The following is a 16,465-nucleotide window of genomic DNA, read 5'->3' as shown; positions in this document are numbered from 1 at the left end:
CATTATATAAATACACTTAAATGTATGGTGATGACTTTATATTATGACATGCATTATATATAAGTGGCATTTTGCTATAATAATATTTCAAATTTGTTTTCTTCTCTTGTTTGAGCTCACTATTACTAGTCTGTCAATTAAGGAAAAAAAGATTTAGACTGTGGGGTTCGAACCCACAACCATATGGTTAAAAGCCACACGCTCTACCACTGAGCTAAGTCAGCTCTATAATTTTAAATGAGTTTATTTAACAAAAGTGTCATCTTAAATTTTCAATTTAAATGATTGAAATACAAGTATAATTATGCAGAAATACAAATATTATATTTCTAAAATTTAATCTATATAAAAATGAATTAATATTATATCTCTAAAATTCAATACAATTAAGTGAAGTTAATATTATATTTATGAAGTTTAATCTATAAAAGGGAGTAAATGTTTTACGTGTGAGATGTATTCTTATGTATCACTCAAGTGGTGTGAGATAACTTAAGTGATGACTCGTACTCTAATCGAAAAAATTGAAACAATTATTTTTTTCTTCTGAAACATATCAGTCAAACATTATATAAATGAACTTAAATGTATGGTTTATGGCTCAAACACTATTCTAAATGCTTAAGCGTAACAAAGATGATGTGCACACATGTTTTAAACGATTCACAATGCATGATGTGTGTACTACATGATTGAGTGTTGGATGGATGTTCAAACATCTAATGGCGATGAAAATGACTTTGGAACTTGTTAATATTTCCAATAAGTGAATCTCACGTTAGCATTAATGAGACTGTTTAAGCAATAATATGGTTGATGTCTTACTTATGGAGAAAGGTCGCTCAAGTAAAAGAAGTTCACCTACACGACAACATGTTGAAATGTGATGACTTTATATTATGACATGATTTTATACATGTATTAATGATATTATTAATTGTACATGTTATGAAGGTATATGATCAATTATAATATGCATTATATATAAGTGGCATTTTGCTACAATAATATTTCAAATTTATTTTTTTCTCTTGTTTGAGCTTACTATTAGTCTTGTCAATTAAGAAAAAAGTTCATCTCAACTTATTTAGTCTTTGGTTTATCCATTTATTGGGGTGCAAGATACATGTATTAAGAAATCTTAACCATTATGAAATGTTGTTAATGAATTAGGTTAGAAAAACTAATTAAAACTTGACCTTGTAACATTACATGTTCGTATATATCAAAAACTGGACAAATTTTTTATGGTAGATATCATTATGCAATTAAAACATTAAAACATAAGACGCCGACTGTGGGGATCAAACCCACGACCACGTGGTTAAAAGCCACGCGCTCTACCACTGAACTAAGTCGGCTCTATAATTTTGAGAAGTGTATTTAACAAAAGTGTCATTTTGAATTTTCAATTTAAATAATTGAAATACAAATATAATTATGCAAAATGCATTTTTTTTTAATTTGAGGCAAAATTTCCAATATTATCCAATGGTTTTAAGTTAACAAAAACAGTTTTTTGGTGATCATTTTATCATTTTGAATGTTTTTTTTTCGGTTAATTCTTGAAATTTTATAGTTTGTGAAAATTAAATGATGTTTTGTATAAATAGGTGTTGACACTTATAATTTAAATAATATACGATATGATGAAATGGTTTAAATACAATGTTTATAAAGGATATAGATATATAAAATTTATTTAAGTGATCTCTCAAGTTTTTGGATGATACATGAGAATGTATTTATTAAATACATGAATTGAGGAGGAAACTTTTATCCTACGATTATTAGAGTAGAGTTTATGTGTTAAACTTCTAAATAAACATGGATGCTAATTTTTCTTTGTTTCACACAATTTTAAATCTCAACGTGAATTTAAATTTAAAATTTAAAATTTGTACCTTTAATTTAATAATTTTAGATAACATATTGCAAAATCTCTAAATTTTTTAATACTAAATTTTTATTTTTATTCAATTTATATCTAATGCTAAATATAGTATTTTTAACGTTTTATATCCAAGTAGACATATTCCAAATCTCAAATATAATCAACATTTAATAAATAAATTTATTATTGCTTATGGTCATAAAAAACATATTTTATTTTATAACAAGCTATTCAATTTTTTATTTATTTTAATAATATTTAATTATAAACAACACATAAAAAATATTAAACACAGTGTTAATTTTATTTATGCAAAAAATATTATTTTGTAAGAAGTTTTAACAAAAAAAACTACTAGTATTAAAATGTAGTTTAAGTTTGCTATTGATCAACGAGCATTCATTAATTATTTTAAATTTTATGTTTAAAAAAAATATTATTCCTTTTAATAGATTTATATACACAGTGACAACAATAAAGTTGTAGAGTAAAATATTATCAAACATTACCTTAAGTTGTTTTTACAGTTCATGTCTCTCAACAACATAATAATAAATTCATTATTATTGAGCGAACTAAAATATTTAATTATTTTAAATACATTTTATAAAGAATCCGGTCCGGTTCAAGATGAGAGAAAACTTTTTATAAATCGAATTGAACATTGCTGTTTCTCTTCATATTAGACCTTTCTGGAAGCAGCTACCCCAACCCTAACCCTAACCCTAATTCCCAATCATCATATCTACTTTCTTCATCTTCTACTTCCTTCAGGTACTACCACTTCTCTTTCAATTTCAATTCTCTCCGCTCCATCGATCTTTCTTTCAATTTCAATTTCAATTTCTTTAGCAAGAATGGTATGAAAACATTGAGAAGGTGTGAGAGATTTTGTGATTGTTATGGAATCCATATTAGGAAATTATCAGTTATTTATGAGGATAAACCGGAGCCCTCATTGGTTGAAAATGTAGTTCATGTGTCAAATTTGCACTATCTTTTGCAGTTATGTGCAAAAACAAGATCATCAGTGGGAGGAAGAGCATGTCATGCTCAGGTTATTCGTGTTGGCTGGGAAATGGATGTGTTAACATCAAATATGCTGATTAATATGTACTCTAAATGTTCTTTAGTTGATAGTGCACGCAAAAAATTCAATGAAATGCCAGTGAAAAGCTTAGTTTCATGGAATACCATAATTGGAGCACTTACCCATAATGCCGAGGGTCAGGAGGAAGCTCTAACTCTTTTCATTCAAATGCAAAGAGAAGGAACCCCGTTCAATGAATTTACCATTTCAAGTGTTCTATGCAAGTGTGCCTTCAAATATGCTATACTTGAGTGCATGCAGTTGCATGCTTTTTCGATTAAGGCTGCTATAGATTCAAATTGTTTTGTTGGAACTGCTTTACTCCATGTTTATGCTAAGTTCTCTTCAATAAAATATGCAAGTCAGATATTTGATAGTATGCCTGAAAAGAATGCTGTTACATGGAGTTCAATGATGGCTGGATATGTGCAAAATGGGTTTCATGAGGAGACGTTGTTGCTTTTTCACAATGCTCAGTTTATGGGTTTCGAGCAGGACCCTTTTATGATTTCATCTGCTGTTAGTGCTTGTGCAGGTCTGGCAACTTTGGTTGAAGGGAAGCAACTTCATGCCATTTCACATAAGTCTGGATTTGGGTCAAACATATATGTTTCTTCCTCCCTTATAGACATGTATGCCAAATGTGGCTGCATAAGGGAAGCATATCTTGCGTTTCAAGGTGTGATGGAGGTTTGGAGCATTGTTTTGTGGAATGCAATGATTTCTGGGTTTGCTAGACATGCTCATGCACCCGAGGCTATGGTCTTATTCGAAAAAATGCAGCAGAGGGGCCTCTTTCCTGATGATGTAACATATGTATCAATACTAAATGCATGCAGTCATATGGGTTTACATGAAGAAGGACAGAAATATTTTGATCTCATGGTTAGGCAGCACAAACTTTCACCGAGTGTCCTTCACTACTCATGTATGGTTGATATTTTTGGTCGAGCAGGACTGGTTCACAAGGCTTATGAATTGATAGAAAGAATGCCATTTAATGCAACTTCTTCTATGTGGGGTTCACTTTTAGCTTCTTGTAGAGTTTATGGCAATATTGAGCTTGCTGAGATTGCAGCCAAGCATCTGTTTGAAATGGAACCTAATAATGCAGGAAACCACATCTTGCTAGCAAATATATATGCAGCTAATGAAAAGTGGGACGAAGTTGCAAGAGCAAGGAAGCTTCTTCGAGAGAATGATCTGAAAAAGGAGAGAGGTACAAGTTGGATTGAAATTAAGAATAAAGTTCATTCATTTACTGTCGGTGAGAGAAATCATCCACAAATTGATGAGATTTATGCCAAGTTGGATGATTTGGTGGTGGAGTTGAAGAAGCTAAATTACAAAGTTGATACCAGTAATGACCTACACGATGTGGAAGAGAGTAGGAAACAGATGCTTTTGAGGCACCACAGTGAGAAGCTTGCTATTACATTTGGATTGATGTGTTTGCCTAGTTGTATACCAATTAGGATTATAAAAAACCTCAGAATTTGTGGTGATTGCCACATTTTTATGAAACTTATGTCCAAGTTTACTAGCAGGGAGATTATTGTTCGAGATACAAACCGTTTTCACCACTTTAAGGATGGATTTTGTTCATGTCAAGATTTTTGGTGAAGTTCTGACATATATTTCTCTTCTTTTTTAACTCCAACTAGCGCATTGATTGACTTTAGGGGGCAGGTTGGGGCAGGTGTGGTAATTGAACGACTTTGTCAATCACAAGGAGAAGTTTGTCTTTAAACTGATTCACGTCGAATTTAGAAGACAAAAATGTAAAATTTGAAAAAGATCTGTATAATTACTAAAAAAAAATATTAAAAAACCCAAAACTTTCATTCTTTTCACAAATGATTAAAAAAATTGCGGGAAACTGAATATCTTATCCATTATATTTTATTATGTCTATAAATATTAATAAAATATTTAAAATCATAATTAATTATGTAATTAATATTAAAATAATTTTTATTATAATAAACTAAATAATTAAGTTAGTACTATGAAAATAAAAATATTCATTATAAATAAATTTATTTATCTTTTTTATTTTTACTTTTTTATTCTAAATTTAAATAATTTCATTTTTCTCCTTATTTCTTTCATTTCTCATTTTTCCGGATACAACAGTGTTTATAAATTTTGAATAAATAGATTTTTTTTAAAAAAATACAAAAACTAAAAAAAAATCCATTTTAAAAGAATAATTAATAATTTTAAATTTCAAAAAATGAAAACCTTATTTAAAAACAGAAATTATTCCTTTATTTTGTAAATTTGTTTGTTGATTTTTTTTTACGTAAAATTTATGTGTCTTCTTACATGTTCTGTCTGAATAATAATATTATTTATTTAATTTTACTATTAAACATAATTATATGAAAAGATAACTTGTGTTTATATAATAAATAACTTGTGTTTGTTTTTATGTTCAGAACACAAAAGATAATGTTAAGTTTTATTGCACCTTGCATTATTTATCTTCCTTTCAGAATAGTAATTGAAGTTGATTTTTTTTATATAGAAATTAATATCTTGTAAAATTGTTTTCATGTGTGATTTCAATGTGTTTTATTTACATAAAGAGTATCTTGATACTTTTTAACAAGTTCTTTTAGATAACTAAGTGTATTTTTTTTGTTAATTATATCTTAGTTTACTATAGAGAAAAAAAAAAGCTTGTAGAGGTAGTGAATATGTCTATCATTAACCAATTATTTTCTCTTGTATCTATCTCTTTTAAGAAGAGAAAATAAATAATAAATATAAGACTAAATGAATCTAATTAATTAAAACAAGATCATGTTTATAATCCACATAGAAAAAAAACAAAATATTATTATTATTAATAATTGATATATTACTATATTACTAACATTATTAATAATAATGTTAGCATATATTTCAAAAAATTATATTGATTATGCAAACACAAACTAATATAGTATAATATTCTAAATGTTTTTCTTCATCTCAACTAAGTCACATCGAATCTGCAAAATATCAATATAAGTTTGAAAAAAGTAATATATTTTCCAACTAGACATATTCCAAATCTCAAATATAATCAACATTTAATAAAGAAATTTATTATTGTTTATGGTCATAAAAAACATTTTTTATTTTATAATACGCTATTCAATTTTTTTTATTTTAATAATATTAAATTATAAACAACAAAATGAAAAATATTAAACACAGTGTTAATTTTATTTATGCAAAATATATTCTATTTTAAGAAGAAGTTTTAACAAAAAAAAACTATTAATATTAAAATGTAGTTAAGTTTGTTATTAGATTAACGAGCATTCATTCATTATTTTAAATTTAATGTTTTAAAAAAAATATTTTTCCTTTTAATAGATTTTTATACACAATGACAAAGAGTAAAATATTATCAAACATTACCTTAAGTTGTTTTTACAGTTCATGTCTCTCAACAACATAATAATAAATTCATTATTATTGAGCGAACTAAAATATTTAATTATTATAAATACATTTATCTAAAAATACACTAGAATATCTAAGGAAAAGTTCTTCAATTTCAACAGTGTTAATTAAATTGAATAAAAATTAAATTACACTAATCATGTTTACTTTGCCTCAAATGAAGATTTTTAAACCTGTAGAAATGGATCAATATATATATTAAAAGTTTTTTTACATGAAATATATGCCTTTATTCCAATTATTTATACCTTTTTAAAGTTATTTTAATTTTAATAAAATCATAGAACTACCTGTGGCGTGAACCGCGTCCGCGTGGTCACCGACCTCTGGGCGCGTGAAAGAATCCGGTCCGGTTCAAGATGAGAGAAAACTTTTTATAAATCGAATTAAACATTGCTGTTTCTCTTCATATTAGACCTTTCTGGAAGCAGCAAGCCCTACCCCAACCCTAACCCTAAATCCCAATCTTCATATCTACTTTCTTCATCTTCTACTTCCTTCAGGTACTACCACTTCTCTTTCAATTTCAATTCTCTCCGCTCCATCGATCTTTTTCCCCCTTTCTTTAGGTTCCTTAGTTGCGATTTTTGTTTCTCAATTCTTTTCAGTTTTCAACTGTTGATTTGATTTGATTCGACGCAGATTTATCCGTACTCGATTCGGGGTAGACTGCTGCTGCAGGGTTTCTTCTTTCACATATAAGGTAAGAAAGGAAGGAGAAAATATCCAGGGGATTTTGTTTGTATTTGAAATATTGATTATTTGATTGTGTATTGGGATTTTGGAAATTCTTGTGTGATTTATCATTTACGCAACGTCTACTAACTTGCTATGACACATTTCATCATGAGATGGTATCTTTCTTCTTCTATTGTGTGTTTTTTTAATGTTTGTCTTAATATTACGACAAGGGTTTAGAAAAAAAAGTTTTTTTTTTCTTTAGTAGATAGAAGTGTTTGTCAAGCCAGGAGGATCCATGTCTTACAGTTCTCTTTTCTCTCGCATAAGAGTGAGAGAGGGGGATTTTATGATAAATCGTCTTCTGTTATAGTGTTTTAGCATTTGAGGTTGGTGTGGAAAAGTTTTGGATTTCCTGTTGTGGGATTTGGTGACTGCCTTTTGTGTGGCTTCCATTGTAGAAGCAGCGGCCATGGCAGAATTGATGAACATGGTTGTTAAAATTGGGATTGCAATTGTAGAATTTTGTCATCTGATAATTTTAATCCCTCTGAACAGTTCTTATTGCTCGTGAAGTTTTAGGCTGAATGAAATTGTTTTAAAATTGAGAGTCGAGCTGTATGTTTGATCTTATGATTTCACAATCACACAGTTTTAAAGTTAGGGCCCAGTCTTGACCTACTTTTGAAGTCAGTGATTGTTGAAGTTTTTTTGTGTGGCTTTTATTCTGTCTTAGCAAGCTTCCACCCGCTATTCGGTGTTATTGGCAGGTTTCAGTTTTTTTGCTTTTTCTGTTTTTGTTTGAACCCAGCCTCTCTTTTCTAACCCACGCCCACCTGTTATTCTCTATCCTTGTTAACAGTACTGAACTAATTGACGATGCATGATGGGTTATCTCTTATGAATACTTTTGGATGACATTTATTGAATATGGTTAATATGTACCCGTTTGCACGTATATGGAATTATATGCATATAAGCATGTGTATGTTTTTGTAAAAGCATACTAGATTTATGATATTTTGTCCTTTTTTCCTGATTTTAACTTCATTGTTGAAGAACAGCGAATATGAAATCTAAATGACTGTTGGAAAATCTAAAGAGTAAAGTAGAAATTATGTGTTTGTGTCATCTGATCTTACCCTATTCCGATTCCAGTTTCAAATATTATAACCCTGAAATCCTCGCCAACGCCCAAATTTAAATCCCTAAAATCTAACCCCAACCACCCTTCGACCTGAAAATGCCACTTGAATAATTTTTAATCATATTAGCTATACACTTGCACCCAGCAGTTGACCACCCACCTCTGGTACGTTATTTTGGCAAGCATAAACTTAACTTTTCTCCTAAACAATCAAACACAACCCACAAACACCCAGCAATTTGACTACCCAGATCTGGTGTGTTATTTTGGCAAGCTTTCAGCTGCAAGTCAGTTCTTCACTGTAGTTATTAGTGCTGCTTTTAGTTATGGTAATAGAAATCTTCAGAATATGTATCCTTTTTTGTAGAAATAAGCCTTAAACCCTTCTATCCCCACTTGCCTTTTGAAATTCAAATGACATTATGACTGATTAGCTAGATGGATGAAGGGTCACATGTTTGATATTTTTCTGATTAATTCTCTGAATGAGGGCAAAGTCTTAGCATCATGGTCATGAGTATTTTGTATGTGATATTTCTTGATACCATCTTTGCTTTTGATGGCAAGTTCTTTTTCTTTTTTTTATTACAAAGAACAGGTGCTAAGTATTTGCATGGATAATATGTACGAAGTTCAAAGTAGCATTTTTAGTTTGTCTAATCCTTTGAAATATTCAATATAAAATTTTGATTGTAGAACTAACTTTGATTTTTCTCTTCTGTGAGATGCACTTCCGGTCATCATTTGATCAAAATGCAGTTTTTGAGTTGGTTTTGGAATATAAATGGACACCAAACGATTCATCCAGATGGTTGAGGAGAAGAAGAAGAAGATTATGGAGAGAAAGGAAGCCCCTTTGAAATGGGAGCAGAAGCTGGAAGCTGCTGCTGAAACTAAAGAGAGAAAACTAAAGGTTGCAAAGCATAGAAAAAGATCAGTTTTCGATAATGACAGTGATTATGACAGTGATGATGAGAGTAGGAAGACAAGTAAAAGATCTCATAGGAAGCACAGGAAGCATTCTCACTATGACTCTGGTGACCATGAGAAAAGGAAAGAAAAAGGATCCAAACGGAAAACAAAGAAATGGTCCTCAGAGTCTAGTGATTTTAGTAATGATGACTCTGAGAGTAGCTTTGAGGAGGAGAGGAGAAGAAAGAAGAAGCAAAGCAAAAGGCTGAGAGATCGAGGTTCAAGATCAGATTCCAGTGACTCTGAGGAAGGTCTGGTTCGGAAAAGAAATCATGGAAAGCATAGCAAACGCCATCGACGATCAGAATCTAGTGAATCTGATTTGTCAAGTGATAAAAGTGACGATGGTCTTCGTAAGAAAGGCCACAGAAGGCACCATAAACATCAGAAGCGATCACATAATGTGGAGCTGAGGTCGTCTGATTCCGATTATAACAGTAATGGTCAAAGAAGCATATCGAAGTCATCAGAAGAAACTTCTGAAGATCAAAGCAAAAGATCAATGCATAAGAAGCCCAGTCGCCATCATCATCATCGCCATCACCACCATCACCACAAACATAGGCATCACTTGGATGATGAGAGAAATCACCGACAGCAGCACTCCCCAAAATCCAATGGCAAGCATGACGAAGGATTGGACAAAAATGAAACTGAGAAAGAAGATGGTGATCATCATGAAAGTCGACCTATGGTTGAGAATACTGATGACCAAATTGTTTGATTTATCTTTCATGTTGTGTGTTTGTTCATTACTGCAATTTGACAGGTGACACTATATGACATTCAAATTAAAGTTAGATGAACAATTTCATTGTTTATGTCGAATGTAATATTTGACAGTGTTGGAACTGTCTTTTGTCATCATCGGCTGATAACATTAATGTGATCCACATTCAGTTATTGACACTTGCATGTGATGGTTACAAAAATAATACCTTTAAGGATTTATGTGGGATTTTTTTTCTTAGTTGGTTTTATTTATTAATGAACAAAGTAGGCGTTGTATGCAGTTTCAGTTGAGCATTTGTGTCTAGTACTTTTAGTATTCAATGGGCGTGGGAATACTTGCTGTGTGTAACCATTGCAGGGGCGTCAATGACCTTTGGAATAACTGTTTAGGAGGTACCATTTTTTATCTTGAATGTTCTAAGCGATAGTTACTACATAGAGATTAAGAGACATAAGCTCAACCCTGACTTTTTATCATCTGAAATAGTCTCTATTTAATGATATGTCGACTTCATTTTAATTAGAGATAAATAGTTTAAATTGTTTAGTCTGAATATAATATTAGCCATCTAATTTCTTTTCTTAATCCTCAATACACTGAACTGATATTTGATCTGTATGTTAAAGGAGTCAAACTAGCAGACGTTCCATTCATTTAGTTTAACAGTCGGTTCAATATTTACGTATACGTATCAACCAAAACACACAAAAAAGTCCCATTGTAAAAATGGTTTATTCTGTCGCAAATCCAAATCTGAGTTTATGAAAAAGTTATTCAACAAAAAGACTTTATGTTTGGAAGCTATTCTAGTCTTGCTTATAACTAGAGACAGCTCCATCACTAGTCGACCTTTGGCTCAGTGCCAACTTTAATGTCCATTTATCGATTACATGCGACGTGATAATACAGGCATTAATAAAACAGTGCAATGGTGCAACAAATCAACCATTGGAAGTTTTACTCAACTTTCCTAAGCCCCGGTATATTTGTCCTATATTTGGACCCCCAAAGTGGTATTAGACTAATACAAAATTGTTCTTTATTGTACATTCCATGCTGAGATGCTTGATACACAGCAAAGGTAATGAACAAATATTGAGTATAATTCAAAATAAAAAATGATACAACACTAACCAAATTCCATTTTTATCAAAAGTTCTTCAATATCTTATCTGCAGATACTCCATCAGCAACAAGAATTGATGTCACCTCCTGTAACAATAATGTACTGAAGTGTTATGCATTGGAACCAAGATAAAAAGAAAACAAGTAACGAAATATTTGACACTCCAAAATTGATGAATATATCTTGAAACAAACGAAAACAAAACATAAATCATGGATCAATTCAAGGTTTTATCCATAAAAAATGGTATTGTTGTTAGTATTTCTCAATTCTCATTTAACACCTGTTTTGATAGAAATAGTGGTGGGCTACACTTGAAGCATTTCCACTCTCAAATGGTGAAAAATGCAGGGGAAACACGTTGGCACTTGACTGTGTGCTGGGAAATGACATCCGAAAATGAATTTTTATTGTCTTTATTTCTCTTACCAAACATCTTTATATTTATTATATTTTTCACTTATTTTCACTCACTTCATATTTTTTTCCCTATTTCTATTCACCTTATCTCTCCCCTGTATCCTCCCTCCGTACTAGACACAGCTTATTCTAAAAACATTGGCTAACGTATTCTTAGCAGCATTGATAGCATACAGTGTTATCAATGGCCGATGGCAGAATACAACAGAAGACCAAAATTGTACCATATAAACATGACATTGTGGCCCATGGTGTTTTCCATGGCAGGCCTCCTTTCACAAATTGCCTATTGTTGGCAAAAAAAATCCACCAACCCTGCCGCTATAGTTGCCATTTAACAACAACACTGATAACAGATCTAATAGTTGTTTGTGTTGTAGACAATAATTTTAACAATGTCGCATATCCCTTTCCCACAAACTCTGGAGCACCCTCTCTCACTGACCATGGTCTGTTCACTATATAGAAGCTATTGCATAGCACAACAACCAAATTCAATTTGAGTTAGTCCAGTTCAGCACTTCTCCAATGAACCTTATTTTCTATTAGTTGCACAGTTCTTTCACTAAGTTTGAGAAAATAAAAAAATCAGAGAGGGTAAGGAAAGGAGAATGAAAACAAGTAAAATATAATCAACAGGATGCATGACCTGCGGAACTACCTTGTCTTTTCAGAATATTTCAGAGAACGAAAACATAAATCTTGGAGGATGAAAACATTAGTATCTTTCTATTATTCTCCACATAGGTTCTCATTCTCATCGAACGAGAATGAAAACAAGTAGAATGCAATTCATTTGTTTTTAGTAACCTGATTGTTTTGAATTTATTTTCTATAATTATTTAACTTTAGTCGTTTGGCTCTACCTAAGGAGGAAACGTTTAATAACCTACATGCTAATTTTATTTCTAATTGAGTGCTATTCCGTGGAGGTTGGTTTCCTCAAATCAACCATTATTGTATCTTTCTCTCATTCTCTACATGCTAATATAATCTTTCTTATTCTTAGATTGATAAAAATTATTGGAAATCACAATTTTTTGTTTAAAAAATTGCTAGAACTCCTCTTCTTCCTATAAGATAACTAGGAAAGACAGTGGTAATTGACAGAAGGTTGCAACAATGGAAAGTTAATAAACACGCAACAAACACGTCTCATAACTATGCAGATTGACAGGTAAAGCTGAGGTCTAATAACACACCTCGGTCATCTGTTTCTGCCCACAAAGTACAGCACCGGTCGCCAGAGGGTTAGATATCTGCTTTGCTTTTGAAAATGCAGCCTGTGAATACAACCATGTGTGCAAACAATCATTGCCTGTGAAGGAAATAATGTGAAACTTAAATCCTGAGCTCAAGCACTTTACCTGAACATAGCCACTTTCCCCAGTCCAACCATCATCAGGTTGAGACAATACAGGAAAAATCTTCACACCAGAAGATTCCCAGTCTTTAAATCTATCCTATAACATAAAACAAGATTGCTATTAAAGCAGCTCTGATTAAAAGTAGTTCAACCATTCCTTTCATTAAGATAAAAAACAACTGAAATAACCTGATAAGCCATTCTCTGTAGGTTCCTGGCCCCATAATATAGTCTTACATCAGACCTATTCCCCGCATCAAACCCTGACTCAATAAGAGACCGAATTGGACTGCACACAACAAAGTAAACGGTCAGACTCAGACCAAATCTCAAAGAGAATTCATGGAAAATCTAGGATTAAGGTTATGTTAAACTTACCAATAAGCACTTCCAGAAGAAAAACAACACTATAAATTGAGCTTCTTTGACACAAAAATATAGTAAAAGTCTTTTTAGACAAACTTTCTCCATAAAGACTTTTTAAGAGAAAAAAATAAGAAGAAAAAATGAAATTAGAGAAATCTTTCGGGGAATCTTCTACGAATTAGTTTATGCATTAACTAATTTTAACTTCAGGAAAAAATCATCTATTTTATTCTCCTAAAAGTCCCTGTGAAGAACTTTGTTTAAACAATCCTAATTTATATAACTATTTTAAAGGTTTTTTCATCATACTCCTCCAAAAATTGGGGAGCATAAGTTTAACATTCAGGAAGCTTAATTCATATTTTCTTCTCCTGCAATTGTTCGTAGACAAATGTATCCGAACAAAATGCATTAATGTCAATAAATGCAATGCAAGATTTTAAAATCTGGTAGCAACAACTGCAACTGTAACATAAAGGTTTTTGAAGTCTATGCTCCGCCATTAGGGTCGAATCAATCGCGTTTACTGAAGAATTTTGATAGAACCCAAAATGATTCATGGGCCCAAAAGAATGTTCAAGCTGATCCAGGTTTACATAGGCCTAGAATATGGCGTGTGTACACTAGGAGAAACAGAATTGAAAAGGCTAACAGAGCATGATGAGGTGGCACAGAGAGAGAGAGAAAGAAAAGGTTGGGTGATAGTTAGTTACGGGATGTGGGTGTGTGAGGCGTGTATCCTTATAGGCACAGCCTAGCATGAGAATGGGGGGAGAGAAAGAATATTGCAGTTTTGCAGAATGGAGAATGCTAATTCTCTATAGGAGCATAGCTCTGGACAGTAGCCTCCTACTGTATTTTCCCTTTTTCAGTATCCATAATATACCACGTTTACCTCATTTCTCTTATTTTCTGTGTTGGTCTGTATCAAATTTTGCATGATATCAAGGATCATGAGGAAACTATAATAATCTAAAACTTCCATTGCCATGCAGCATGAGTTTGTAACCACATAAATTCAATGTTCTAAGAAGGAATAAAACAAATGGAAACATTTCAAAAAGATAACCACAAAATGATGGCAAAACGGTAAATTGCAAACTGACCTAATTCCAGATCCAGTGGCGAAGACGATAACGGTTCCATATTTCTCGGGCGGCTCGATCCGATCGATGTTGAATCCGTTTCCCATGACTTGGCTGAGTTCAACCACATCGCCTCTCTTCAACGCGCACAGCGCTTCCGCGGTGGACCCTGCCACGCTCTTCACGAGGAACTCGAACACGCCATGCTTCGCGGCCAGCTTCGGCGGCGATGCAATGGCGAGGAACGAGGGCTTGGACGCGTCGGGTAGGCGGAGCTGGAGGTACTGCCCGGCGAGCGTGTGGGACGCGGCGAGGTCAGGCGCGTCAGACACGTCGATGGCGATGTGGAAGAGCGACTCGGCGGCGTGCTCGACCTCGGAGAGTGGGGCCGGGGTCCAGACGGTAGTGTCCTGACGGACGGCAGCGGAAACGGTGGCGAGGCGGCGGCGGGAGCGAAGGTTTAGATGGAAGCGGCGTAGGATGGACATGGAGGGGCTAAAGTGCGCATGGGGGTGGAGGGTAAGCGAGGGTGACGGTGAGATAAAGAGTGACATGGTGTTTTTGAACGTAATTTTGTTGTGGTTAGGTCACGTGGAGGGTTCGGTCAGAGTAGAAAGAGGCGGCGGAAGGGGCGGGTAATGATAAAGTGCGCCCCTGGTGAATTAAGGATAATGAGAGTTCCACGTGTCATGTTTCTTCGCCGTCTTGTCCCACACAGTTGGAACGAAGATGAGTCCTGGTTGGCTACCACTAATTGGCTCAAAATAAAAATATCTTTTAATAAGTTAGTTTTTCTTCATATTTATTTATTTATTTTAATTCTTTATCATGAAAGAAAATATATTTTTATTTTAAGAATAGTATGATAGTTTAGATATGCATAATACTAAAAGAAATAAACTGGATAATGATTGAAATGCACGCTATAGTTATAATAAAAATTAAATTAAATTAAATAAATCTGTTATCTATCAATATTAATGTTTCGAAATAGAATTTTGGAATAATGGAAATAAACATCATTGGATATTGATCTCTAAATCATAGAACTTCAACCCATTTTCCTAGGACACCTTAGGTGTCTTAAACCACACATTTTGAGTCCATAAGACTCTTAAGTGTTCCAAAATCTTATTCACAGTATTAATTCAAAAGGATTCAAGAGAAAAACATGGAGTTGTAATGAAATCGATATTTCTGTGGAATTGGGACACCCTATTCAACAAAAACGGCTATATAATTTCTTATTTATTATAGTATAAAAGAACAATCTCTTAAAAATAAGTATAAAGCAATTCTTTAATTAATATTAAAAATTATTCAAGGCATTAATAAAATAAAATAATGGAAACAGTTGAATAAGGATGTAATAAGAAATTGGACAGGGATAAATCCTTTGATTAAGGAAATACTGATACTAATATGTAAAAACATTTTTACAATATCCAAGCACATATTGATTATTTATACAATATTATATATTATATATTATATATAATAATACAAATGATATAAATATAATATGTGTGTAATTATTAATATCACTAATAAAGTTTACAATAAGAATATACTTTAAAATTTTAATAGTCTTCAATGTATAAATTTATAAATAATCAGTCTTGATCCATATTTTTACCTCAACTTATAAGTAATAAAAAAAATAGTTTTTTCAATAGAAATATCATAGTTGTATATCAATTTTCTTTGAATTAGTTTAATTGTTACATTTTTACAAATTAATTGTTACATTTTTACAAATTAATTGTTTTTTTTTTCAAAATTAAATTGTTATTTAAAAAAAAAGTGATCACATCCAATTCGATAGAAAAATAATTATTTTATTATTATTTGGTTGAAACTTCTAAATAACTTTATTTTCTGTATTATTTTTTTATTGCTTACTTATATCTTCTTAAAAAATCTTTCTGACTTTTTCTCTTGTAGCAACTTAAGAAACTATTTGTATGTTCATTTTTAATATAATAGCTTATTGTTTGTTTAAAAAAATAATTTCTTTAATATTGATCTCTTGAAAACAACCAAAAATTTTGTTATGAACAAGACCTAGAACTTTAAAACAGGACACTTAAATAGACTTTCAAGTTATACAGAATTTAAAGATATTACTA

The 16,465-nt window shown here is 31.9% G+C and overlaps 3 protein-coding genes and 2 non-coding genes across 10 annotated transcripts; 2 read left to right on the top strand and 3 right to left on the bottom strand.

Annotated features, from left to right (window-relative positions):
* Nucleotides 1-152: 152 nt before the first annotated feature.
* TRNAK-UUU (transfer RNA lysine (anticodon UUU)) lies at nucleotides 153-222 on the bottom strand. The gene has a single exon. It is a non-coding gene; the product is annotated as a tRNA-Lys (tRNA).
* A 1,067-nt stretch (nucleotides 223-1,289) lies between these two features.
* Nucleotides 1,290-1,361, bottom strand: TRNAK-UUU (transfer RNA lysine (anticodon UUU)). The gene has a single exon. It is a non-coding gene; the product is annotated as a tRNA-Lys (tRNA).
* A 1,211-nt stretch (nucleotides 1,362-2,572) lies between these two features.
* On the top strand, nucleotides 2,573-10,198 carry LOC137828090 (uncharacterized). 6 transcript variants are annotated; one of them, XM_068634512.1, is made up of 3 exons: nucleotides 2,573-2,668; nucleotides 7,086-7,146; nucleotides 8,994-10,198. In XM_068634512.1, exon 3 carries the CDS (start codon nucleotides 9,053-9,055, stop codon nucleotides 9,962-9,964), a length of 912 nt encoding a protein of 303 aa, XP_068490613.1. In that variant the 5' UTR covers nucleotides 2,573-2,668; nucleotides 7,086-7,146; nucleotides 8,994-9,052; the 3' UTR covers nucleotides 9,965-10,198. The 6 variants fall into 6 exon arrangements, with proteins under 6 accessions (XP_068490613.1, XP_068490616.1, XP_068490611.1 ...); XM_068634515.1 differs by having other exon boundaries at nucleotides 2,574-2,668; nucleotides 9,028-10,198; XM_068634510.1 differs by lacking the exon at nucleotides 2,573-2,668 and adding an exon at nucleotides 6,810-6,946.
* On the top strand, nucleotides 2,675-4,619 carry LOC137828089 (pentatricopeptide repeat-containing protein At5g04780, mitochondrial-like). The gene has a single exon (XM_068634509.1). It carries the CDS (start codon nucleotides 2,757-2,759, stop codon nucleotides 4,605-4,607), a length of 1,851 nt encoding a protein of 616 aa, XP_068490610.1. The 5' UTR covers nucleotides 2,675-2,756; the 3' UTR covers nucleotides 4,608-4,619.
* Nucleotides 10,199-10,703: 505 nt separating the features above from the next.
* On the bottom strand, nucleotides 10,704-15,531 carry LOC137828092 (fruit protein pKIWI502). Its single transcript, XM_068634516.1, has 5 exons — nucleotides 14,358-15,531; nucleotides 13,075-13,174; nucleotides 12,887-12,982; nucleotides 12,722-12,802; nucleotides 10,704-11,185 (listed from the first exon to the last, which is right to left on the bottom strand). Exons 1-5 carry the CDS (start codon nucleotides 14,888-14,890, stop codon nucleotides 11,123-11,125), a joined length of 873 nt encoding a protein of 290 aa, XP_068490617.1. The 5' UTR covers nucleotides 14,891-15,531; the 3' UTR covers nucleotides 10,704-11,122.
* Between the last annotated feature and the right edge of the window lie 934 nt (nucleotides 15,532-16,465).

This window comes from Phaseolus vulgaris, chromosome 7 (genome assembly GCF_000499845.2).
Source record: "Phaseolus vulgaris cultivar G19833 chromosome 7, P. vulgaris v2.0, whole genome shotgun sequence".
NCBI classification, from domain to species: Eukaryota; Viridiplantae; Streptophyta; class Magnoliopsida; order Fabales; family Fabaceae; genus Phaseolus; species Phaseolus vulgaris.
Note: the sequence above shows the minus strand (reverse complement) of the source record. Positions and strands in the feature narration are given on the sequence as shown.

Excerpts from the sequence above, each read along its gene's own strand:
- LOC137828089 (XM_068634509.1), top strand. The coding sequence starts at position 2,757 with ATGAAAACATTGAGAAGGTGTGAGAGATTTTGTGATTGTTATGGAATC.
- LOC137828090 (XM_068634512.1), top strand. The coding sequence starts at position 9,053 with ATGGACACCAAACGATTCATCCAGATGGTTGAGGAGAAGAAGAAGAAG.
- LOC137828092 (XM_068634516.1), bottom strand. The coding sequence starts at position 14,890 with ATGTCACTCTTTATCTCACCGTCACCCTCGCTTACCCTCCACCCCCAT. Across the intron at positions 12,983-13,074 it reads TACAGAGAATGGCTTATCAG|GATAGATTTAAAGACTGGGA; the intron begins GTTATTTCAGTT and ends TTTATGTTATAG. Across the intron at positions 12,803-12,886 it reads GGGAAAGTGGCTATGTTCAG|GCTGCATTTTCAAAAGCAAA; the intron begins GTAAAGTGCTTG and ends TTGTATTCACAG.